The 27,863-nt window shown below is 44.7% G+C and overlaps 1 protein-coding gene across 1 annotated transcript in view; it reads right to left on the reverse strand.

Annotated features, from left to right (window-relative positions):
• ccdc120a (coiled-coil domain containing 120a) overlaps positions 1-18,415 on the reverse strand; it is a gene marked incomplete at both ends in the record, with an annotated part of 34,655 nt that extends 16,240 nt beyond the window's left edge. Inside the window, 2 exons of the mRNA XM_080534397.1 lie at positions 17,828-18,055; positions 18,200-18,415. Of these exons, the coding sequence (XP_080390523.1) occupies positions 17,828-18,055; positions 18,200-18,415 (444 nt within the window). The remainder of the gene's footprint in view (positions 1-17,827; positions 18,056-18,199) is intronic.
• Positions 18,416-27,863: the final 9,448 nt, after the last annotated feature.

The following is a 27,863-nucleotide window of genomic DNA, read 5'->3' on the forward strand; positions in this document are numbered from 1 at the left end:
GACACACAGACACACACACACACACACACACACGCACGCACCCACACACACGCGCGCACACACACACACACACACACACACACACACACACACACACAGAGAGGAGAGCATGTCTGTAGTGATTAATCCCACCCTAACAAGGGCATGTGGATACAGCTGCACTTCCACATGGTCGCCTCTCCCTCTCTCTCTCACACACACACATACACAGGTTTCTCCTGTTGCAGTATGCAAAATTGTATGTGAGGAGCTAAACACACAACGCTTAGCAAGAATCATGATTTCAAAATGATAACAGATCCATGTGATAGTAGATCCTTCTCCATTCACTGCCATGAATGGTGTTGTGGCAGAACCTGCCCATGGCAATAGGTCCCGAGGCTGTCTTTTAACACATCCCTGTCTCTAGCATCACAATGACAAAGAAAGCTGGTGAAACCAACACATTTGGGTAGGCTAGCTAATGACACCACAGTGGTCCTGCACACACCAAATGGTTGTCATTGGGAGACAAATGTTTCCTCCTAGAACCAGCTCACAGCATGGCCCTGGCACCTTCCAGTCAACCACTGAGCGCCTGATGGCCACATTCAAACCAACACAATTCTAGGGTTCCGCTCATAGCCCCTTCTGTCTGTACTCTGCCAGAGTCCTCCTATAATATAGCCATGGTTCAGGGAGAAGGTACTGTAAGTCAACCCCTGCATGGCTCTACTGTTTTGTATTGTAGCCTGAAATTCACAAAAAAGTATTTCATTTGAAATGTTTCCCAAGCGATTCGGACCGACATTCTTGACACTTTCTAAGTACATTTTTGAAAACTAATTAAACATTGGAAATGTGTTGTGTGACTAAGCATGTGAAACCTGAGTGAGGACTTCTTGAAAGCTCCTTTGTGGGCACTTACAGCTTTCACGACTTTTCAGTCTCGACCAACAGGAAATATTCACCTATTCTTCTTGGTGAATTGCACAAGCTTCATGAAGTTGGTTGGGGATTGTTGATGGACAGTAATGTTTTAGTCTCCCCTCAGATTCAACCTGCTCTACGTTCATACTGTAAATGGGACACTCACCATCATTCACATTCATTCTCATACTTTTGACTCTTTGTGTTAGGCCATTCTTATGTTTCCCAACTGAAAGGTGAATCTGGAAGGTTTCTACCCCAGTGGTTAGCAGGTTCACTCAGACTGTGTCTCTGCTTTTCAGTCCCTGTAGCAGACCTCATACCATGATCCTGCCATTATCATGCTTGAAGCTAGGGATGATGATGGGAATACACTTTGTTAGATTTGTCACTGATTTAAAGCTTGGGCGGGGGGGGGGGGGCAGTGTCACTTAAAAGAATGTGGCAATGATGTGTGGCAAACTCAACACAGGAATGAGAAGTCTTGCAGGAATTAGTCTTTTTTTTAAGGAATGGTTTTAATCTGGCCTCTGTCATATAGGCTAGGAGTGACTTTTGTTGACCCATGGATAGTTTTTTGTGATCTTAATATTTGAGGTTTGTGTCTCTTTCATAGTCACCATTGGCTTCACAACGGCACATCTACAATGTTTCGTTCTTCTCCAGCTGTTCACTTTGGAGGAATGGCTTGATCTTGTGCACACTATCCACTGTTTAATGACTGACAGTAACCTTTCAGAGAGATACATCATTATTCATAAATAAATAAAAACACTATTTTTGTGCACTGATGGACAGATCTTGTCACAGATGGAGTCCTTACAATTGTCACACAGGACATTTTGGTTATTCATTTTTAACTATTTCTACATTCACTTTGAATGTGTGGAGTAGATTGTGTAGATCATATATATATATATATATATTACAGTATACAGTATATATTAAATGCATTTCAACATAACAGGCTTCAACATAACAAAATATGAAAACTACATACGCTTTCTCAGTACTGAACCCCTCTGGGGTTTGCAGAGTATATTATTCTATGACCTGTCCTTTGTGCTTGCAGTGTAAGCCTGCACTGGGGATCCTAGCTGCCTCACACGGTTAGATCGAATTACACCATTCACTGTAGTAGATAAACAGTGTAATTTCCTCGTTTACAACCCATCATTGACTTAGGTGGCAATAAAATGGACCAATAGCCATATAAAACAGCAATAAACTGATTGAATTAGAAGCAGAACTCAACTTACAGTTAGAATTCTCTTAGATGAACCATTATAATTCTCAAAAGGGATAAATCTGCTTTAGCATTGTGAACACATTTCCATGCCAATACCAGTGTTACACACCCTGTGTCCTTCTATTGTGTCATTGACTGAGGTGTCACAAACCTAATTATGTGAGATAAGACCTCCACCCCCACCTCCACCCCCTAGCTCCCTGCTGGTCTTCTTTACGGGGTGAGATGAGCCTGACATACAGTACCATGTTCTTTTTTTTATCACTTAAGTATTTATTGGGTTTCATAGACAGCAGTACCATGTTCTAAAGCTCCTGTTCTCATACTTTGACTATATAGACTGAGAGACTCTTGGGATGATGGAATAAGAGAGAGGAAGGAGTGGATGAAACATGCCGCACCTTCCTCCAGTTCCCCTGAGGAAGCTCGTCCATGCCCTTTAGTTCAACAAACAGGACTGGAGCTTGCACATCCAGGGATGTCACTGAAATGGGACCTTTTCCCATAAAGACAAGGGGCCTCGATTTGCATGAGTGGAAATTTGTGAAATTGGGGCAAAGTCGGCCATCTCTACCGTCATATTTCTAATAGACACAATGAGGAATAATCCAATGGGAATACAATGAGAATACTGCGTTTAGCATTTCCATGATTTTAAACAATGATTGAATAATTACAGTTTTCTCACAACCATTGTTAAATCAAGCTACAATAATAAAAACATTTTTAAAATTAAGTAATGCTCTCTAGAGCAGCGGTTCCCAACCTTTTAGGACTCACGGCCCACTTTACCGATATGTCCAGTATTCGCGGCCCACTCAGCAGCGCGCAAAGCGCGCGCGATTCTTTTTTCGCGTGCACGCGCATGAAACGCGCACGAGCGCTCAAAACAATGACGTAATTTGACCAAAACTAGAGGGAGCGTGGCAAAAAAATAATATAAAAATAGCGGTTAAACCATTAAAGCCGAGCGGCGATGTTTTATATAGCAGGTGATCAAATACCAAGATCGTAAATGTTGTATGTGTTCAATATTTACGACCAAACATCCTTATGTGTGGGCAACTCCCGACTCCCGACTAGGGTTGCCAGATGGGCTCGGGTTTTTTGGGTGGAATTAGCGGTTTTAGACTGTGGTTAGGGTGGAAAATGTCGATCCCATCTGGCAACCCTGTTCGCGAGTCCGGGATGGAATGTAGCCAATCAAGAAGCGAGCTGACTTCTTCTTTTCGGATGGAAATATCGGCGCACACCACACACAATACGATCAAGGCTGTTCAATCCAAGATTTTTTATCTTTTTAAAATTAAAACGTTTTTGTAACAAAAAAACGTCAATAAAACCATTTTTTTGCTTATGATTTGGCGGCCCACTTGCAGTACTCTCGCGGACCACCAGTGGGCCGCGGCCCAAGGTTGGGAACCGCTGCTCTAGAGTATTCTGAGTTGTAGGGTATTTTTTGCTCTGCTCAGCACTATTTTCTGAATCAAATTGGGGCCCATGGGCTCTGCCTAAAATGACAGACTTCCATGCTCAGTATGAGTGGCTGTCTAGTGTGCTTGAAAGACCAGGATGTCATACTGCATTCACTCAAAAGCGCATATGAAACGTGAAGCAGCTATTAGTCGTGCAGTATGCAAGTGTTTGGAATTTCCTATCTAATTCCGAACGCAGCCGTGCTTCTTGGAATGAAGAACGTGTCACCGACTGACATATCGAACATGTGCCCAACCCCACGATACAAGGTCAGGTGAGGGGAGAGAGCTAGAGAGGGAGGGCCATGTCACCCCCCCTATGCATAACCACCTCCCCAGAGTCCCTCCAATGTGACCAGAAAAACTGTCAAGCCAAGTATCTGCCCTGCCCTCCCTCTCTCAAGGGCATAACCCACCCATTTGGCAGAGTGGAGGGGGGAGGGGAGGGGGGGCAGGGCAGGGCACCACACGTTCCTCTGACTAGCAGAGTGGAGGGGGGAGGGCACCACACGTTCTTCTGACTAGCAGAGTGGAGGGGGGAGGGCACCACACGTTCTTCTTACTAGCAGGAGGAGCAGCAGAGCCCCAACAGACACCAGATGGACTGAACACATGTACTTACATATATACTGTATATGTCATATCCTTTTCACTGTCTGTTGTATAACACATACATACTTTACTCTCTATAGGTTTACAAAGAATACAAGAATATGCTGCTTACGTCTCAATGTTGTATACTTCACATTTTTCTCTCAAGGTACAAGGCAATTGTAGTACAGTGCCTTTGGAAAGTATTCAGACCCATTCACTTTTTCAACATTTTGAAAAAAGTGTTATAGACTCACAACATTGATTAAATTAAAATAATTTGGCAATTCACTGGCAGGGAAATAAGCTCAGTTGGTGGTGACATCCTAATCTGTGTAATTGTTTCCTATGCAAATCAGAGACCCTATAACTGCTCCTCCTGAGACATCCACTACCCCCCAGCACTGGGTCTCCTGAGACACCCGCTATTCCCCTTTACTGTGTCCCCTATGACTTCTACTGCCCCCCTTGTACTGTCTCTCTGTTCTCCATTGTCTATATATATATATATATATATATACTTTTATTTTAATATATATATATATATATATTAAAATAAATAAAAATTATTTTAATATATATATATATACAAATAAAAATAAAAGTTCTATAGTCTATATCACTGAGACTACCAATGGCCCCTGGCCTGAGCTAGATTACTCTTCCTGATACGACTGGTGGATTGATGACGTACTGACATTTAAACAATTTGTGTATGTGTGGATTGATGGCAAATTATATTTAATTTAATCCATTTTAAATTGAGTCTATAACACAACACAATGTGGACAAAGAGAAGGGGTCTGAATACTTTCCGAAGACACTGTATCTCTGAAATTCACCAATCAATAAGAGGCTATGCCAGACTCCTAGAATAATGGGGTGTGTGTGTGTGTGTGTGTGTGTGTGTGTGTGTGTGTGTGTGTGTGTGTGTGTGTGTGTGTGTGTGTGCGTGTGTGTGTGTGTGTGTGCGTGCGTGCGTGCACAAAGAGTAGAGTTTGGATAACATACAGAGTTAGTATTTTCCCCAGCAACAACACAAATTCACGCCAGTTGAGTTGTTTTGTTACAACACTCATAAATATGCAGCATGAACCGGCCTATGGCATCTCCTATGACGCTAGCCTTGGGCAGTGGTCGTATCAGGATGTAGTGGTTGGTTAGAAAGCACTGCAGCACAGAAATAAATAAGAAAACAGGCTACACGTTTCTACAGGAGTCCTATGTTGGTACCTCTCTGTACCAGGCGAGTCAGTGAAGCATTTTCGACACCATTCTTGGGGTCACTCAAACTTTATATTACGCATACACTCACTGGACACTTTATTAGGAACACCTGTAACACCTGTCAACAGTCCAAGCTGGTGGAGGTGGTGTAATGGTGTGGGGAATGTTTTCTTGGCATACTTTGGGCCTGTTAATACCTATCAATCATCGCCTGAATGCCACAGCCTATTTGAGTATTGTTTCTGAACATGTGCATCCCTTCATGGCCACAATGTACCCATCTTCTAATGGCTACTTCCAGCATGATAATGCACCATGTCACAACGTAAAAGTTGTCTTAAACTGGTTTCATGAACATGACCATCCATGTCACTAGATCTGAATCCAAAATAGTTCTTGTTCGGGATGGGTAGCGAAAGGTACCTTTTTGCCAGGCTGCGTGTGACGTGTGACGCTGCACACCGTTGATTGGTCAATGGAAATCGTCATCCCATGTTCATAGATTTCTTCGCTAACCGCCATCTTTAAATACCACAACAGATTTCGCTCTCGGAAAATGTCACTTACTGTTTCTGTAATAACTTATTAATAAAGATTAGAAAGATTATGCTAACCATCATATTATCTTAGTTTAATGTCATTTCAATGCATCATAGAACTTTTATTTACAACAAGCATAACAAAAAAATCGCTATTATGGCGATGTGCTGTGCCTATGCTGTTCCTCAGTCCAGCGGCAGTCAAATGCTGGTAGATTCGCGTCTTGCTCCCTCATCTCGCTTCCCCCCCCCCCCCCGTTGATGTATTAAACAATCTAAGCAATCTAATCAGAGCAGTTGTTATTATGTAATATTATTGATGGATGTGCCATTTTTGATGGAGAGCAGTGAGCGGATGACTGGATGTGAGCATGTATTTGACTAATGCCGATAGATTCGCGTCTTGCTCCGAAACCGGAGCTGGCAGCGCAGACAGGATTTTACAGCGTTCCTTCAAACTATCGTAATTCATTAACTATATGCCCAATCTAAAAAATTCAAACAGTTTCTGAAAGCAGAGAAGTTGCACTTTCTGAACTTTTTTAGGCTTATTACGGTAGTTCACCAACAAAAAAAAGCATAGTGCTCAACGTGTCAGGAGAAATAAAAATAGAATCGTGTCGGCATTTCATGTCGGCATTTCCCTGGTTGCGAGATCTAAACTAGTCTACTAGAACTGAAAGCGGCAAGTAACAGGCACTTAACGTTACATGTTGTAAGGCTGATCTGTGCACGATAGTGCTGCATTTTGACATAATTGTTATCGCATTTCCCCCGCTGATCTGTATAGCTCCTCCTACAGTCCCGGGTCGTTCCTGTATAGTGGAAAACGTCTCGTACCCAGAACTGTTCAAACGCGTGCTGAGGTGAGCCGTGCCGAGCCGGTCAATGGAAAAGCGCCACAATAGAACACCTTTGGGATGTGGTAGAACAGGAGATTCACAGCTTGAATGTGCACCTGGGAAATTTGCAGGAATTGCAGGAATTGTGTGATGCAATCATCATAATCTCAAAGGAATGCTTCCAACAACTTGTGGAATCAATGCCATGAAGAATATACCAATATTAGTGTTCCAAATAAAGTCTTATTGTGTGAGTGTATATCACACAAAACATGTATTGTAACGAGATTAAAGTAACAACCCGTAGAGTCGTGTGCAATTACCATGTATTAAGGAAGTCATAAAGAACTCATAAACCTCAATCTCTCTACTTACAGAGTAATGATCTACTGTATATGGACATATAGGAACAATGGCTATGCAATGTTAAGTGTTAAGCAACTGGTATGACTGAGATGACCCGTGTCGTGTTCTGTGTACATTGCGGAGGGCAGCTGTCACAGACAGGAGGGACAGGCGACGACATATGTTTGTCCCAGCCGTCCCGTCCCTGCCCAGACTGGTCTGGAGAGAAGAGATGGACGAAGCTGAGGGCGGGTGTATGGCTCCAGCTGAGAATGTCATCACAGGCACGTTGTCAGCCTGACGACCTCGACAACAGGCTAATCCGTCGTTGTAAATATCAGCCAGAACACAGAGGGGCAGATCAGAACCTCTCCAAATCCCAAACAATAGAAAAATAAAGTGTTTGAAGATGTCAAACAGCAGTCCAATGGCTGTGGTCAAAATGGGCACGGAACCTCTGACGTTTATATACCAAAAAGCTTTAAAAGAGGAGACTGTTGAGCTTTTATGGAATGGAATGGACTTTATTTGTCATTGCTACAGTACAGGTACCAAACAACGAAATTTAGGAGGGGTGGCTCCCCTGGTGTTAGGAAAGGGAAAAAAAACACATTTAGAAAAAGAATAAAATCACAAGAAGGTAAGGAGCTGGTTTACATAAATAAAGGCTATGTACACAATCCACTGTACTATACTGCACAGATAGTCAACTAGGGTTGTCATATTGCACAAAAGTATTTTTTCACGTTATTTAAAGTGTCACAGTTTGCAGGCTTGAAATGTACATGTTTGTGCCTCAGCACTAGCTGCCATACAATCCGTCCGGACTGTCCTGGGCCCAGAACTTAGGCCTTTGTTGTGTTCATTGTTGTAAGTCACTTTGGACAAAAGCATCTGCTGAATGGCCAAAATGTAAAATGTAAATGTTGATACAGTACAAGACTTTTTCTGGTATGAAAGAGATATAGCCTATATATTTTACGATTCAACCTGACCTGGCCCTCCCTCTCTGGTTCCCTTTGCTCCACATTCAAACTGACATCCCGACTCCCAACTTCAGGACTCTCCTCTCTCCTCCTACCTATCCTAACTGACATGGTCAAACTCTCCTCTCTCCTCCAACCTATCCTGACATGTAAAACTCTCCTCTCTCTTCCTACCTATCCTGACATGTAAAACTCTCCTCTCCTCCTACCTATCCTGACATGTAAAACTCTCCTCTCTCTTCCTACCTATCCTGACATGTAAAACTCTCCTCTCCTCCTACCTATCCTGACATGTAAAACTCTCCTCTCTCTTCCTACCTATCCTAACTGACATGTAAAACTCTCGTCTCCTCCTACCTATCCTAACTGACATGGTCAAACTCTCCTCTCTCCTCCTACCTATCCTAACTGACATGGTCAAACTCTCCTCTCTCCTCCTACCGATCTTGACATGGTAAAGTCAGGGGGTACAGAGGTTGTTATGCTCTAGTACCACGTCAATAAGTGTATCCCTCCCGTGGGGCTCGGAGCACAGCAGTAGCTACCTGCACATCTGGTAGGCACATGCTCACTCTCCCCCCCCCCCCCCTCTCAGAAGTCTCCCCTATGTCTGGAAGGCACATAGTGGCGGAGGCAGAGGGGAGGCGGAGGGGAGGTGGCCTCCATCAAACCAGCTCCTCGTTGCTTATTACACCACAAAGCTCGGGCATTCCACAATAGAACATTGTGTCTGCTTCTGAACTCTCATTCCAACCAACCCTGCCACAGTGTATCAAAGGGGATTCTACTAGAACATCTTTGGTCAATAGAGTTCCATAAACCGTGGCTTTGCAGAAGAAAAAAGAAGGTGTAGTGGAGAAACAGCATAACAAACAAATGAAAAGCCCCCCCCCCCCCCCCCACCACCCCCCCACCCCACCCAGCGCAGCAGAAATACTCACAGCAAGCTGATACCTGGACAGGATTTATGGCTTTGCTTTCATTTTTGACTGACGAGAACATGTGGAACGTAGCCACTAAGAACACAACGGTGTTAAGTCAAACATAAAGGTATTACACACAGATGGGGGGAAAAAGAGGAGGAGGAAGAGAGCCTGGAGAGGAGGGAAAGAAGGGAGGGGGAGCTATAACATGGGTCTAAATGAGAGAGAGGGATGTAGGCCAGGCCCGTAAGACAGCAGGGTTGGAGGATGGATGGATGGATGGATGGATGGATGGATGGATGCATGGATGGATGGATGGAGAGATACAGAAATGAGGGCAGTCTGGAATGATGAAAGAGAGGAAGACAAAGGGATGGCAGAGGATGAATGGGAGCAACAGTGGGGAGAAGAGACATGAGAGAGAGAGAGAGAGAGAGAGAGAGAGAGAGAGAGAGAGAGAGAGGAGTGAATGGGTGATTAGTTATGATATATATATATCCCCATGATGCCTCAGAGGGATGTAATGAGATAAGCAGACAGACAGTGGGCATTCTAGATACACAGCAGCTAAAATGCAGAGAGAGAGAGAGAGTTAATTAAAACATGAACGGCACAGTGAGAGGGTGCAGCTGGAGTCACATGGATGCAAATCGGAGCGGATTTGAATATTCAAAGCCTGTAGGGCAGCCAGGGAGGCAGGCGTACGCGTGCATGTGTGTGCGTGTATGTGTGTGTGTGTGTGTGTGTGTGTGTGTGTGTGTGTGTGTGTGTGTGTGTGTGGTACTGGCACCAGCCCCACACTGGCCCGCTCTGTAACCAATAACCAATGGTGAGTCTGGACAGACGAGAGGAGGGGGAGGCGGGGGGGGCAGGGAGAGGACAGGACACAGTCAATCCCCACAACCAGTCCTATCACCTCAAACCATATTCAAAGCTAACACCATTGTATTCCAGACACCGTATCAACCACCAAAAGACACAGTGGAAGCCAATACCCTAATCCCATCACAGAGCTGTGCTGAGCCAAGCAGAGGTGAGCTGAACTGTGCTTGGCCTGGTTACGCATCCACCACGGTTGCTCTAACTATGTGAAAAATATGTGAGAAAAAAAAAAAACATCCGAGCCAGCACAGTACGGTTTGGGTCGGCCCTGTAGTGCGACAAAGGCCAGAAGAGGCCCAGTTTGTGCACTGAGTTTGCTGAGCTCCTTTGGGGGTTTGGGCTGAAACGGCTGCATCAGCTTCATTTTGAGCAGATTGCAGTCTCTATCCATCTATGTATCTACCCCCCTCCCCCTCCCCATGCTGTGCCTAACACAACATCACAGAGAGAGAGAAAACCTCAAGACAAAACAGATCACAAAGCAAAAAATAGAGCTTCAGCTTAGTCGATAGTTCACTGACGCACGCACTCTTAGTTTGAGGTGCCTTGGCAGATAAGACGGTCAACTTTTTTGTTGCTACATCGTGTTGTCCTGAGGCTTGCTACCCACACAGACACACACACACACACACACACACACACACACACACACACTATATGACTTATATGACACTATCAAGGCCATTATTTATTTGTTTTAACAAAAACATTCTTCTCCACCAAGCACAAATCAGCTATCAAAGATTAGGACTTTGTCATTTCACATTCCCCAAGCCCAAACTATCGAGACAAGCTGTATGCAAACAACCTGGGAAGAGTAGTATCCAAATAGTCACTGATAAATCACATGGATGGTTGCCATGTCAACAAAGTACACACACAGGTGAAAGCATATGTGATGCGTCCCAAGTTTTTCCCCTAACATTACTGACGGAGCATAGCTTTCACTGGGCAGAGTCATTCCAGTGAGCTTATTGCCATTCCAGTGGGCTTATGTAATTTGCACACAGGTGAGAGACCAAATATGCAGCACTAACATTCTGTAGAAGCATATAGCATAGGACATGTAGTGGCAAGTAGCTTTCATATGTATAAAGCTTGTACTGATGTCCAGCAACATAAGTTAGTTCAGAGAAAAAACAATTATGAACAGATTTGGTTGTTTTGGAAATGTTTTCAGGTCTATACATCTATCAATTTGATGACTACTTCATTCTGGGCTGTGGCTGTTTGGTACTAAAAAAAACAGCTGATTGGGGAGGGAATTGACCACTGTTCCCCATGGACACAAGTGCTGCATTACAGTGAATCCTGAAATGACACAGTGTGTGTGCGTGTGTGTGTGTGTGTGTGTGTGTGTGTGTGTGTGTGTGTGTGTGTGTGTGTGTGTGTGCGTGCATTCGTGCGTGCGTGCATATGTGTCGGGGTGAGAGAGAGTGAGAGAAAGAGAGAGCCAGGTGAGAAGTGAGTGTTTGTAGAGAGAGAGAGAGAGAGGGAGAGAGAGAGAAGGAGAGAGGGACAGAGACAGACAGAGACCGAGACCGAGAGCGAGAGCGAGAGCGAGAGAGAGAGAGAGAGAGAGAGAGAGAGAGAGAGAGAGAGAGAGAGAGAGAGAGAGAGAGAGAGAGAGAGAGAGAGAAAGAGAGTCACCAAAAAAGAGACACACACACAGAAGGAGAAAGAGTCGCCGAGAGGTGTGTCAGAATCACAGCTGCCGTCTCATGAATGACTGTTTCAGACTAACGGCCCTTGGCCACAGCAAGCGGAGGGAGACGTCAGGACGACAAAGCCAGAATTTACAGCTGAATCCCATCCTATTGTCTGACATGATGGCTAACACTAGTCTAGCAGGCACACCACAGGTTTCTCCCTTATTGTCCATCAGTTGAGCACTTAAGACAAGCCGTACAGCTTACAGGCCATTTACCACTCAAGGGTCATTACTGAAGATGTAAATGCAAGAGAATGTGAACTGTTTTGGTTTGTTATGGGTTGAGGGGTAAGGGAAGCTTGACATTTCTCTCCTCACCGAAACAGGCTAGAAGTAGCCTATTTATATTTCATATAACCTACTCTTCTGTCCAAGGGAACGCCCTTAAAGAGATTGAGAAGACAATGTGTCTGCTCACAAGTTTTTTCATTCTAATGGAGGCTTGGTCTCTAGGTAGCTCTTCAAACATCTCAGTAATCTCCACAAGGACAGTCAACAAACCCTGCCCACACACTGCCCGACTGTCCAGGACAACACACATCACAATTCCATGCCATAAATGTTGATAAGTGGTACACTGCTGCTGAAGCCATGACAACCATATCAAACAATTAGGCGAGGTGAGACAAAATGAATAACAGTAAAGATGTGACATTTCATTATTCACCATACTTCTCCAAGGTCTGTATTTCAACAGCTATCAGCCTGTACTTGAAATGTACATTGTAAATGAAAGGAAAGACAGAGTGCAGAAATGAATGTCTGGAATCAAGGTTGCATCTCTTTATAAGTCTTACAAGTCTTACAAGTCTTATGGCATGTAGCCTATACGAAGGCAGTGCGAGGATATGTCTGTGTCTGTGTGCCTTCTACGTGTTGTGAGGAGGATCCACAAAAACACACTCAATTGTTAGTGGAATGTTTCCTGAACAAAGGTTGTGTTTGTGGACAACCAGGAATGACCACAGCTCTTCAAGGTGTTAAAGGGTTTAAGGCAGACAGGTCAAAGGTTGTGTTGGACTAAGATTGAACGAACAGCGACAGAGACTGACGTATTGATCTAGTAAAACACCTTACGAGAACTCACAAGATGACCTACTGTAAAACAACACATGTGGACCTACACATTTATAGATTAATTGCATAATAAAAGAAATACAAGCAACATCCATGTGTCAATAACAGGGCCTTTCCTGGATTCAAATTAATCATACAAAACACCATTTATCCAAAGCAACTTACAGTTCAGAGAGTCCACACACTAATCATGTCTCTTGCCCTCAGAACTCTGAATACTTAGTTAATACACTACAATGTTCTGATTCATTCAAATAAGTAAGGCTCCCATTTTTTTTAAAATATATATCTGTTACAAGGGAGTTCTTATTTGTATGCAATGACCAACCTGGTATTGTTGCCAAGAGCCATGACATGTAGTCAAGGTAACGTCTGCACTTTCATATTTCATAGAGTGGGTTTCCTCTCTGACAGGTCTCTCACCCTGTCTTAGGGTATCTTACACTGTGTTCTTTTTGGAGAGCACGTCTACATTTCCCCTCACTAATCCTTACAGACTTGAAACAGCCCAGTGACTCCAGACATGACGATGATGAGAGGATAGATCGAATCCTTTGGCCTGGGAAATAAAGAGGGTTCTGAGGGAGGACTTGCTGTATGCTGACCTATCTGGTGTCCACTTGCATAGACAAACAATGCACTGCCATAGACATGCCTTACAGAACCAGCAGCAGGTAGGCTACCATGCACAATACAATGGAGGCTTAAGAAAGTAAAAAAAAACTGTCAAAGAATCAATATTCTCCAACAATGTTTTTTTTCTCTGTCAATCTTACTAGGGCTCTCACATAGACAGCCTACTGTACCAGACACTTACTATACTGTATCTGACGACTGGCTAGAGACTCAGTAGATCCAATTCAATCCTCTCAGGTTACAGCAAGTTGTCCCATAGACAACACTTCTGAAACCATCAACAATGGAAACCCAAAACATAATATTTACAAAAACAGAACAATTGCAAATTATAGTTTACTGGCATATGAACCAAATGTAAAATATCAGAGAATAAACTATTGACTTTAGGACATCAAATGGTCGAGAAAGGTATTGAAGCAACTTTTTGATAAGCATAATTACTTGATATAACCCATCAGATGGTTATTTTAAAATGACAACATGGGTTGCAGTATATTTTCAGATAGTATAAATTCCGCTGTGAAAGGCTGCCACTTACCTTGATCAACTATTCAACCCCTCCGATGGTATAACATTACAACTCAGTTGGGAAGATTAAAGGGTTCAGGCCAGCGCGATGATGATCGATGTAATAATAACGCAGGTATGTATGCATCAATCCTTTTCAAGTCATACTCCCATAAAGCTCGTAAAAGCGCAACAAACATACCCCGACGCGCTCACGTAAACAGAAGATGAAACGTGAATGAAAGTTCTTGAAATCCTTATTAAAAGTCCCAGTGTTTCTTCTTATCACATTCAGCGCACAGCTGCGGCTCTGGTCCACTTGGCTTGGCTTCTCAGGTTGAGATACTCAGCACACTCGGGCTGCGTTCGTAAATTTGCTCTGAGAGAGCCGGAGCGCACACTGCGTTCAACGTCATAGAGCGACCGAGTAATTTTATTGGACGAGAGGTATTCCATGAGTGGTGATCTGATTTCCAGAGCAAATTTACGAACGCAGCCTCGGCTTGCTGAGGCGAAACCAAAATGTTTAAGGGGGGTTCAAACGGCAAGGACACATCTTCGCGACAGAAAAAGACGCTCCTAAAGTATGCTTTCATGAAGTCAATGTTATAAGCTACCAATGCATTTGAAAATTCTTAACATCACTTAATATAATAGAATTGTTTTTGAAGAGATACGCATTTATCGACGGACGTGCCTCCTTTACAGTTGGTTTCGTCCCGTATAGGTGTTGTAGTCTACCTAACTGTGTCTAACCAACTAGTGTCCGCGTTAAGCCTTCTAAAAAAAAAAGTCCTTAGTGATCAATACAAATATGCAGCTCTTGAACATTAACAAATATGTTCCTTTATTTCAGCGTGTACTTTGGAAAATTATAGGCATCATTTCTCTAAGCACTATGTTACCATTTTATACATATTTGTTCTCTTGTGGATGAAAATGGTAACATATCATAATCTGTTTTCTTACATCAACACAAGAAATTTGGCAACAACATTGTCCAGTAGCCAACCACACAGAGGACTGGAGCTGGTCAGAGCAGAAGGGACACTGGGATCAAATTTCAAGGCTTATCAGAGAGAGGTGGAAGACCAGTGAAAGCAGAGACAAGTTGGCACATTTACAAATCAATGGATGCCCGCCTGGTTACTAAGTACTATTCACATTCAAAGAGGGACCGACAACCTTCTTTCATTGCATTTGTTTGCATAAGAGAGATTGAAACTTAAGCATTTAACATGAATTAATACATACTGTAGTGTTGTAGTGTGTAGCCTACTGTATGTTTCATTCTTCCGATGTAGCCAATTTTGTCTTCTAAAGACCCACATTAAAGGCAGTGTCAAAATGTGGACACAGAAAATTAGACAATGTCTGCATGGATCAATTACTGGAGCTCGCCTCAAGCCTCACAGCCTCTTATAAACATATTCATTAAATAGAGAGGGCCACTACTACTTATGCAGAACACCAAGAGCAAATAAAAGACTACTGCCCAAGGACAAACATGCAGTCAGATTCTCCCTACTACTTGAACTTGTCACAAGTAGATGAGAAATAACCAGTGTTACCGCACCAAAGAGTACAGTTCTAATGTGTGTGTGTGTGTGTGTGTGTGTGTGTGTGTGTGTGTGTGTGTGTGTGTGTGTGTGTGTGGAGACAGAGAGAGAGAGAGAGAGAGAGAGAGAGAGAGAGAGAGAGAGAGAGGCAGCATGTACAATATAAGTGAACTGTCATAAGAGTAAGGATATATATTTGCCTTTAATCTACTTAACATGAGCATACACTGGTTTTACACAGACATAACCGACATTCAGTTTCTAAGCCTAACCTAAACGTTTATCAAGCCGTTACAGTACAGTATATATCCATGGACCAACATGGGCTTGGTTTATATTGAAGCTTGTCCACAGGACATTGTCATCTGCAATTAGAATCAGAGCGGAGTGTTTTGGTATAATTCGAGCGTGTGGATTTGAATGGGGGGAAGTTGAGCCTAGGACCATAGGAACAGAGTGCATCTCCTGGCCCTTTCCTGGAATTCTCCCGCGACCGAGGCAAAGTTCCCACACAGAGACAGGGAAGGGGAGAGGGCTCAGGGCCCTCCCTTCTGCACAGCGCTCAGCCTGCGCTTTGAACTCTGAAGCTGGACTTCATCAATCACACGACTATGAGTCACGCGACAACACAATCACCATCAGCTACTGAACAGTATCACAGATTAGAGAGATTACGACGTCACGTTTGTGATTCATGCGTCGCTATATTTGGACCCATTCATATTCCATTTGTGGCGTAATGGCATCATATCGTAGTTGGTCCGTTGATGTGCTTGTTATTCTTAGTCCTGACCTTAACAACACACAAAGGGCAAACTGGGCAAAAGGATTTCACGTGGTGGACAAATGGACAAGGTCTGGAGTTACTGGAGTTCAGAGGATCTAGTTTCACCTCTTTGTGGTTAAGAAAATAATAAGGATATTGGGAAAGAGGGAGGGGACAATATAGGGGGGGGGGGTCAGGGGTGGTCAGGGGTGGGGGCAATAGGCAGAGAATGAATGTAAGGAAAAGGTAGAAAGAGAGAGAGAGAGAGAGAGAGAGGACAGGGGGCAATATGTAGACTGAGAATGAAAGAATAAAGAGGGGCTAGAGAGAGAAAGAAGAGAGAGAAAGAGAGAGAGAGAGAGAGAGAGAGAGAGAGAGAGAGAGATGGATAGGTAGGCAATGAATGAGAATAGGGATGGGTAGCAAGGTTGAGAGAGAAAGAGGGAGAGAGGGGAAGGCAATTGGGTAGACAGAGAATGAGAGAAGAGGTAGGGAAAGAAAGAGAGTGTGAGAGAGAGAGAGAGATGTTGGAGAGTTGCCATCTGTTGAACAAATCATGACACACCCCCCCCCCCTTTCTCACAGGTGTTTACATTTAAACTTGTGTTTGAAATGTTACTTTATGGGTGATTACTTGCCATACACTTGTCCCTCTAACCACAACACAAGAAAGTAAAGCAATGGTCTTTAGTCAAAATGGTGTGTGTGTGTGTGTGTGTGTGTGTGTGTGTGTGTGTGTGTGTGTGTGTGTGTGTGTGTGTGTGTGTGTGTGTGTGTGTGTGTGTGCGGGGTGTGTGTGTTTGTGTTTTCTTTTGTTGTTGCTTGGGTAAGTGACTCATTTTAAGGTCTTTGTGTGGCAAAGGCTGACGTCTGGGAAATTCAAGTCAAGAAATCCAGACATTTCAAGCAATTCCAGATGAAAATCCAATAAAATTAGCCACTTTGTGTTAGCATATAGTACATCTGATGATGTTCAATGGCATGGTTTATATTATATTAGATTAGATTCAATTTTATTTTCATTGCAGAGTACAAATACCAGACAACAAAATGCAGTTCATCATCTAACCAGAAATGCCAATAGTGATATAAAACATGATAGTGATAGGTACAGTATGGCAAGTACGGTAGTTAGAGGTATAAACAGGAGAGGATAGTAGTAGCTATGTACAGGTAAGGTAGCAATGTACAGTATAGTGTATACAGATGTATAAAGAGGCTATATCAAAAAGAGGTATGTGCAATGTGCAATAATATGGTATGTGCAACGGTAGTATTAGGCTATTTGTAAACAGCAGTAGTGCAAAGGGTAATTGAGTGTTCACATTGACCAGGGGTGTCTGCAACCAGCAGTAGTGCAAAGGCTAAATTGGTTGTCCACAGTGACTGGGGGGGGGATACTGATACATGTTGGGGGGTGGGGGGGGGTTGTTCAACAGAGTGTATGTAGGAGGGGGGGATTGTTCATCAGAGTGACAGCTCTGTGAAAGAAGCTGTTCTGGAGCCTGCTGGTACGGGACCTGAGGACCTTGGTGGTGGTAGGGGATCAAACAGACCATGGCTAAGGTGCGAGGTGTCCTTGATGATGCTTGCCAGCCACCCTCCGTCGACACCGGTCTGCCTGGAGGGACTCAATGGTAGGGAGTTTGGTGCCGATGATGCGCTGGGCGGTTTTCACCTTCTGGATGGACACAGTGCAGTTGCTGTACCACACTGTGATGCGGTTGGAGAGGATGCTCTCAATGGTGCAGTGGTAGGAGTTGCTAGAATCCTGGGAAACAGCTGGGCTTTCTTCAATCTCCTCAAGAAGTATAGGCGCTGCTGCACCCTTTTGACCAGGGAAGAGGAGTTGAGGGTCCAAGAGAGGTCCTTGAGAATGTGGACACCTAGGAACTTGAAGCTGGGAACACGCTTCACCTCCATCTCATTGATGTAGATGGGGGAGTGTATGCAGCCCCTAGAAGTCCACAACGTCCATGATCTCCTTGGCCTTACTGGTGGTGAGGGCCAGGTTGTCAGCACACCACACCGCTAGTTGCTGGACCTCCTCCTTGTAGGCCGACTCGTCTTTGGTGTCATCTCCGAACTTGATGATGGTGTTAGAGCCGTGCATCGGCATGCAGTCGTAGGTGAAGAGGGAGTAGAGGAGAGAGCTCAGCACACAGCCCTGTGGCACGCCGGTGTTCATGGTCAGGGTGTAGGGTGGGGGGAAGCAGACTTTTTAGGTGGCCCAGGACCAATCCCTCGAAGCACTTCATGGGGATGGAGCTGAGCGCAACGGGGCGGAAGTCATTCAGGCCCGCTGTAGCAGAATTCATTGGCACCAGCACAATGGTTGTTGACCTACTGAAGCACATGGGGACAACTGCCTGGGCCAGTGGCAGGTTGAAAAACACACGGCCAGGAATGCCATCAGAGACAGCAGCTTCTCATACATTCACTTTGCTCAGCCTGTGGTAAACATCGGTGGTGGAGAGCTGGAGGGGCTGGTCGTCTTGGGGGGGACTTGGCTTTGATGACTGTTTCTTTGTTGTCCCGGTCGAAGCGAGCCATAGAAGTGGTTGAGCTTGTTGGGTAGGGACGCGGAGCTGGTGGGGTGAGGTCTGCATTTTGGGGTTTGTAGTCTGTGATGGCCTGGATGCCTTGCCACATACTCCTCGATCCTCAGCTTGTGGTTGAGCTTGGCCTCCCTGATGCCTCCCTTCAGATTAGCTCTGGCTGAGCTGTAGGCCTCTGCGTCACCTGATCTGAAAGCAGCGTTGCGTACCTTCAGCGGATCTCACTGTTCATCCAACCCTTCTAGTTGGGGGAGGTTCTATCCGTTTGTGGGTGGTGACACTGTCAGTACACGTGTTGATGTAATCCAGAACGGAAGAGGTATACAAATCAATGTCAGAATATTCATTCTTTTCTAACAGTGAATGTTATACTACTGAGCTATTCTTACCATACATAAGACCCAGTTACAAAGCACAAGCACTGCAAACTATATAGCTACCTACAGAATCTAAATAGGCCATCTTGTAGCATTGTAGCATTGATGTCTCCCCAGCAGCAGTCCACTGAGGAGGTATGAGGTCTCCAAGGACGCAGTGTTCTCATGGACACAGAGACAGGGTCACAGGCAGCTTCTAACTGTCGCTGTTTATAATGGCAACAGAGATTTACAGTGCGAAAGACAATGGAATCCCTGCAGCCAAGAGAGAAGTAAATTGTGTATGTGTCTGTCTGTGTGTGCGTGTGCGTGTGTGTGTGTGTGTGTGTGTGTGTGTGTGTGTGAGAGTGTGTGTGTGTGTGTGTGTGTGTGTGTGTAGCAGCTGATTCTGACACGTTTAATACAGTTCCTTTAGTCCTTTGCCAGTTGGCAACCAGGGTCTCTCCTCTCACTAAAGCCTCTCCAGGAGTATAATCCAGTAAAAAAAAAAAAAAAAAACTCAGATTCAGCCCTTCTCCTCCTCTTTCTCTCCTCCTCCTCCCTCTCCCTCTTACTCTTACTCTAATCCACCTCTTGTTCAGACTCGAGGGGTGGAAAGTGTCAACCTCGACTGTGTGATCGCCCTTTACTGGCAGACAGTTATTATGTTTCTCTCTCACCGTTCAACCCGTTACTTACACTGCGGGCTACATGTCTTTTCGTTAACGCCTCAAATCTCTCTGGCATGCACAGCCATCCTGATTTGGTGGAACACACATTTACTGTAAGATCTGACTTGAAGTTAATACCCTCTCACAGTATTCACTTAATACCCTCACACAGAGTACAAGCGCATACTTGAAACGTGTCCCTTATTAAAGAGGTATTTGCGACTTCAATCATACTACCTTAGGGTAAACACCTTTTATAATGCTTACCAGCAGCTTACCAACAAGGGCTTTAGCATGTTGGAGGTCTCGTAAGTAGAGGGGCGAGCCCACTCATAATGTCATCCAGCCAGAGCTGTATCCCCTCCCTTCCTGACTGGATCCCTCACAGGATGACAGACATGGCAGCAGTCATCAGAAAACCCCTGAACACAGCTTCCTCCACTTCCTCGCCAGTCCCAAACATCAACTCACAACCTTACAGCAACTTTTTTTTTTAACTAACATCTTACAGCAACCTTTTAAAACATTCAATTCAACCTAGAAGCAACTTTTTTTTTAAACTAACATCTCACAACCTTACAGCAACCTTTCAGAAGCCGTCACTCTAAAACCATTAACTCCAACATCTGTTTTTATCTGATACCTGATAAAAACCAACTCTCAACCTCCATCAACCTCCCGAAAGTATTAATTTAACTCGTTTTTAAGTAGCTATAATTCCTAACACGACGACAACCCTTCAAAACCTTCAGCGCCCTACTGTATAACTCCAAACTTCACAGAAAAGCTTGCTCAACCATCAACCGCCGTCCAACCTTACCGCAATCTTATATAATCTACTCCTCAAACTTGACTTCTTTTCCCTCTCAGTGTAAATAATTAAGACCTCATCAAAGATACAATTCTGTTATGATCTTTGAAATGATCTTAGAGGCAGTCATGGTGTGTGTCCCTGTCCTTCAGACACTTCTTTCAGAATATGTTATGCACTGTTGTCTGCTCTGCTCTGCTGTGTTACTGAGGAGTCAGCCATGACGACAGTCTGCCTGCACTAGCTAGCTGCTGGCTTTTGAGCACAACTTCAAACAGCTTGCTTTTTTTCTTCCCGATGAGCTGCTTTGATATCGAGCGGGAGGAGCCCGTGTTGCTGTGCAGAAAACCCCAAACACAGTTTCTCTCCCACCACCATACCACCAGCACCACTAGGCTAGCACCAGTGGCCCTGCTGGTGCTGTTGCTTTTAGAAAGATTGGGTGGTGAGTGTGTGTTTGTGTGTGTGTGTGTGTGTGTGTGTGTGTGTGTGTGTGTGTGTGTGTGGTGCGTGCATACGTGCGTGTGTGTGAAGATGTGCGCGTGTGTGTGGGGGGGGGGGGGGGGGCGGGGGGGATTTGGGCGGTGGAGAGGCTCCAAACGCCTCATTGAAAATGCCGTTTCATCCTTATCTCAAGACATCGCTCCCAGACATTTAATCCGAATAAGTCAAAGCCATTAAGGGAGCATACATTAACATGCTCTTCTGATGTCTTTCTCCCAACAATCTGTTCAGCTATGAAGCAGCAGTGAGCCTTTGAATCATTTAGACTACAAAAACACATCCAAAGTGTCGCTGTTGCAAAGTCTGTCAGAGAGTTGCTGTTGTTTTTTTGGGGCCTTTCAGAGCGTAAAAGATTAAAACCCAATACAATGGGATTACGCTCTAATTAAGCTATAAAAACCAAAAGTGCAGTGGCTCAGATGGCGAGTGCTGGTGGCCAGTCCCCGCCTTGCTTTTATCACAGCGATTATCTCTCCTCCTATGTGAGGAGGCTGAACAGCTGCAGGCAGACACACATACACACATACACACACACTCAAACACACACACACACACACACACACACACACACACAAACACGTAAACTAACCCAAACACCCGGCTGGATCTCAGAGACTTGTCAAGACCTGCTTCTCTCACAACGAGCCCTCATCCACACTGCCTCCAACTAGGCCCTGGAGAGAGAGGAGGGCTGAGGCAGCCAAGCAGGAGGAGGAGGAGGAGAGGCAGGGACAAGAGAGGGGAGGCTGGTGGGGGATAAGGGAGACTGGGTCAGGTAGGTAGTCGGGGGTGTCAGATCATGTGGAATGATAAGCATGAGAGAGTTGAAAATATGTTTGATGATGAACCCTAGTGTTGCAACAAGCTAAAATGACCTACAGTACATGTACACGACAAAAGGCGGCTGGGAGAGGGGCTGTTACGTGCAGAAGCTCCTAAAAGGAGCCAAGGGAACACCTGGTTCATATAGGCCTGTGTGTGTGTGTGTGTGTGTGTATACGTGCATGTGCGTGTGTATGTGCCTTCGTGTGTATGTGCCTGCGTGTGTGTGTGTGTGTGTGTGTGTGTGTGTGTGTGTGTGTGTACGTGCGTGCGCGCGTGTGCGTGTGTCCGTTCTACTGCTGCTAGCGAGTCTCAACCTTGTCGATCATCTGTTCTCACATTCTCAACATAACACCTGAGGCCACGGGGGGCCCCGGCCCTCTCTGTCTGCAAGCCCTCTATGTCAACAACTACCCTGCAGGAAGAGAAGAGAGGGCAACCAATCACCCTTTCTTTCTCCACCATTTCATTCCAGCAATGGTCTGTCTTCTATTAAAAAAAGAAAAGGACAATGGGGAACAATAACAACCCAATAACAAACACCGAACAGCTAGTCGTGGACATTCATCGTGGTAATACTGGAAAATACGTGATGTCTTTTTTTTCAGTTGATCAGACAGACCAACAGAAGCGTAGTATACAGTATTTGATCTACGTAGGGAAACGCACAGTGCAGGAGGTAGTTATGAGTTTCAAGAAGATACAGCAGGACAGAAGGACAATCTGTCATGACTGATAACGCGCAACATCGTTCTAGCGCTGACGTCGTGTTCAAACTATCTACAACCCACAAAAAAGTACAAACGTGCACTGTACGCGCACTGGAGCTGCTGATAGATGGATGTGTATCAAATCCTACAAACTAGACACAGGAGGAAGGAGCTCATAAGGCCAGGAAGTGTCGAAGGTGATGATGGCTTGTACAGAATGTAGGGTGACAACTCAATGGACGTTTAAAGGGAAAGATCGCCCTCTCTGGTGGAAACAGGGACTGTAGCGACTCCGACTGCAAAGTTCTTGTTCACTCAGCAAAGACATCAAGAGGAGGCCGAACTGATTCCCGTGGAAATGTTCAGTGCAGAATTACCTCGTGTTTCTATATCAATGCATATCAGTTAAATGATGATGAAGCTGTCTCAAAATGAAAGGTTTGATTCCAGCTCTCTCAGGTTCCAACAGTCACTTGGCTCAACACTGGAAGTAGTGGGGTACAACTCCAGGATTTTTGGTCTTTCTCGACTTGGAATCCCAAATTGCAAACGGTCCTAAAATGAATAATACTGCAATGTCAGGATGTGTGTGTGTGTGTGTGTGTGTGTGTGTGTGTGTGTGTGTGTGTGTGTGTGTGTGTGAGCGCTTCAAAACGATTTCAATGGGCTCGCAATGCAATGGGAGAAGATTGTCATTCTCCACAACTCCTTAGCTACCGTTTATCTTGTCTCAGACATACATTTGCAGTGCAATTTGTAGTCACAAGTGGAGTCGTGAGAGTCGACTCTAGCAGGAGTCGATTCTTCTCCCTCTCAAAATGGAGTCGACTCTGACTCCAAACTACATGAGGAATACATCTATCGCTGTGTGGATTTTTTGTTGATATCAGTGTGGAGGATGCAAGACAAACACTGCGTTCAAAAGAGCAGATAAGGGCAGCGTTCTGCTGGCATGATCCACTTATTCCCATAAGGAAATAGAGCGGAGCACACAGATAATACTAACCACGTGCTTGGGGCTTTGTGAGTCCAAAATATGGGATTGTTTTCCCATTTGCGGAGGGCATAGCACATCAGCATTTACATCATTCACGATAAGCTGTCTTAGCCCAACGCACATATCGCAAAGCACTTCAGTAGAAAACAATTTGTGCCCGGCCCAGTTGAGTTCAAGGACAGGTTAGTGTCTCATGCTGAAATTCATGCTCAAACGTTTTAAACCGTGAGAAACATCACCAGAGAGCACAGGCAAAGGAGGGGAGGTTTACAGAACAACTTATGTGGTTGTAGTAAAAATCAGCCATAAAATCAGCCTACATGATTTCTTTCTGACTGTCTCGGCTTTGTCTTTCTCTAGGGACTCTATTTATGCTCTCTTTTTCTCTACACCTTCCCTAGTTTCATTCTCTTTCTGCCTATTGCCTCTCTCTCTCTCTCTTTCTCTCTCACCATATCTCCCCCCTCCTTCCCTCTCTCCATTCAGTGACCTTTGATGTCCCTTGGCGGTGTATCCAGGCCAGGGTCACAGCCACAGACATAAATCAGCCATCACTCGGTGTAGCAGTTGGCAAGGCAGAGGCTGTGCAACACCTTAGGAAAACGAGTTCATCCTAGTCTCGCGGGCATGTTAAGGAGGACGTAGGTGTCGAGGAGGTGTGGTAGGTCGGTGCTGACAGTCAGAATGAGGACAACCAAAGCCTATCACCGCCCAAGGTACAAGGACAAGAAACCCTCTGCAACAGGACGTCACGTCCACGTCCTCCTTTTCCATTCACCGTCGCCAGATCAGCCTCAACACATCATGCCCCGTTTCTTACACCTGATGAGTGTCAGACTCAGAACATCTGTTTTTCTATTATTTCCATATTCCCATGACAACCCATGTCTTACACCTGACGTTGCTATTCCTCTCAAGATCAGAATATACCGTCTGTTTTCTGTTTTTCGAGCTCTCCACTCTGCTGCCTCTGCGAGTGTGCCCATCCTCGACACCTCTGCCACGCTGGGTAGCTATTTCTCCAACACCCTCGCAAACACCCTCACCCTCACTCTCTCATTGCTAGTTCCCCAGCCTCTAACCCACCACTGAAGCCGCCTGGCCTTAAAGGCAGCCTGCCTGCGAGGAGAGTGAAAGAGCAACACATGATTGAGCAACAAATGTACAGTACTCCATCTGCCAGTGCCAGACACATAAGCTGGACCATTCTGTAGTCGATTGTCTCTCTCTTTCTCTCCGCCTCTCTCTGACTCTCTCTGTCTCTCTCTGTCTCTCTCTCGCTCTCTCTCTCTCTCTCTTTTTATATGTATAATTATATACGTATATCCCAATTTCTCTCTCTCTCTCTCTCTCTCTCTCTCTCTCTCTGACTCTGTCTCTCTCTCTCTCCTTCTTTTTCTCTTTCTCTTACTCTCCCTCTCTCTCACTGCTGCTCCAGCTAGGTGTTTGCTTCATAACATGACCTACATTTTTCTGCCTGAGTGAAGCAGTGCAGAGATCTGTCACAGTTCGGGTTCCTCCCAGGCACCATGACACTCACTGAGCTAAACTGCTGCCTACACCGAGGTGGAGATAAACATGGGAGAGAGAGAGAAAGAGAGAGAAAAAAAATCGGCAAGAGACAGTCAACTCAACAGGGATAGGCAAACCGCTGCATGGCAACAATGTAGAAAATCCCTTACTAAAAATAGCTGCATATCGTAGGCTGGCAGCTCCGACAGTGCAGCCAATAACCTTTCACCCCCGAGGCGTCGTCGTGGGGGGGGGATTTGGGGGGGGGGGGGGGGGGGGGTGGCCCATCCATGTGTGTTTGGATGACTGACTTAGATGAACTGCCAGCCAAGTTCACGGCAATAAACATGACATGGGAAAGCGTGCACGACAATGTGCATTGCCAAAAACCTGCCCAACGCCCATCCCAACGGCCATTGTGTCTACGGTAGACAAAGCCCAACACACTGGTGCAGTGATAAACATTAAGGTCCCTCTTTGGGATTAATGCAGTGTACTCCTACTCCTGCTGCTACTACTACTACTACTACTACTACTACTACTACTACTACTACTACTACTACTTCTACTACTACTACTATTACTACTATTACTACTACTACTACTACTACTATTACTATTACTATGACGACTACTACTACTACTACTACTAATGACTAATAGAACATTAGTGAAGTTTAGTGAAGTTCATCTTCACTGTAATCCAATCCAAATTCCTTAGGGGCCACTCTTGAGAAACATTACCCCCACCTTTGGTCACACCTAAGAGTTGCTAGTGTTTCTCTGGTCTAATCAATTGGTCTCACTGAGTTGAATCCTTTGAAGATCTCTTCCCTCTTCCTCCTTTACTGCTCTTCCCGGAAACTGGTTTAAATATGCCCATGTGCAACAAACCTGTGAACCTGGGGATGGCTGACTCTGACTCTGACTCTGACTCTGACTCTGAATCTAAGCATTGTTCACCAGGCCTAGGGGTCAACAACATATTAACCCTAATACTACACAATGAACAAAACGGCAGTTTCTTATGTAATGAAGTATTCCAACCCTAAAGAAAGAAGCCTACTGGCCCATAGGAGCAGGAGCCTCCTGTTTCCTGAGTCTGCTGTTTCCGTAGCGTGAGGCGGCTTGATGTACAAACACCCCCTGGACATGACGCTGGTATGTCGCAGGGTCTTACCCCCAATCCAACCCTATATGTGTGTTATATGTCTATTGTGATTGTTTTCTTTAGAATTGTCTTTAACAAATCTGCAAATCTACTCCGACAAATCTACATGAGTGATATTTGTGTGTTACTATATATATATTACTTTGTTTTGGACCAAAGAAACACGTGGGTTTGAGACCATTCCTCATTCCATTCCATTCGTTCCAATGAGCCCTGTCCTCCAATTTCTACCTCCACCAGCCTCCCCTGATGAGTTTACATGAAAGCAGTGTCAGAATTAATATGAATATCAGATTCATAAAAGCACAATGAAACACGGAGGGATTACAGTCAGAGAGGCACCTTAGAAGCACTTCATTGTGACCCTAAAACAATCATGTGTGACCCATGATAATACTTCAAGACATTCTAAAAATGTATCCCAAGAAATTGCATTGTCATAAAGTCTTTGTCATTAGTAGCGGTGTGAGAATTCACAAGAAAGCAGAAGCAGTGTGAGAATTCATATGAACAATATGTTCACAAATGGATTACTGTACAGGGACACCTCAGCAGCTCTGTGCTGTGATCCTCTCTACAGTACGAGGCCTCAGTGAAGAGCAGGGGGGAGGGGGAATCAAGGATCAAATCCGCAAATGCCAAGTAATTAAAATGTGAGCGTTGAGGCGGAAACCCTGCCGGCTTTGAGGAACGAGGGGCTGTCCTCACAGGGGTTTGGGCTTTCTAGTATGTGAGAAAAGCCACTAAGAGGCATTAATCTGCTTAACTGTGGCCCTATCCACAGATACTTTAAAGCAGCGTTACTAGAGAGAGTTGACCTTAAAATACACACACACACATATTGTGTCCATTATGGTTTAATACAGTGCATCAATCCCCCAAGTGTCGCAAGGGAGGGCATTTGGAAAATGAGTTGATGAAAAAAAATCAAAGGATTGAAAGGATAGTGGGATGATTGCCTGTAAAGGTTTTTCCTGTTTCAAGGGCACTTGTTTTTTTCCCTCCTCTATGACCTGGTTTTGATTAACATGCCTCCCTCACTCTCCAATACCTTAGGAGTCCTCTCCTCAGGTGGAGTATATTTATTGGTCTTTGGAAGGTATGGAAAATATTTGTATTATTTAGTTTCATGTCTTTCATGGGTTCAATGTGTTCTTTTCGGTGAAAATCCCCACGTGACCCTTCATTTATCATTTATCAAGAGCAGGGGAGGCTGGTGGAGGTAGAAATCTGAGGACAGGCTCAGTGTAACACATGGAACTGAATGAGAAAAGGGCTCAAACACATCACGTATGTTGGATACCATTCCATGTATTACAATGAGCATGTCCTCCGATTTCTACCTCCACCAGCCTCCCCTGCTCAAGAGGGGTCGAGGTGCTAAAAGTCACAGAAGCTTATGTTCCTTCAGGTGCATAGCTACAATGTCAGCTGCGGCTTTGGAAATGGCAGCATATCCTATAGTTCTGTCTTGACTGTGTAAAACTCTGTACTGAAGAAGGCTTAATGCTGGCCGTATTATGC

Source organism: Nansenia antarctica, assembly GCF_963989245.1.
Source record: "Nansenia antarctica genome assembly, chromosome: 6".
Classification (NCBI taxonomy): Eukaryota; Metazoa; Chordata; class Actinopteri; order Argentiniformes; family Microstomatidae; genus Nansenia; species Nansenia antarctica.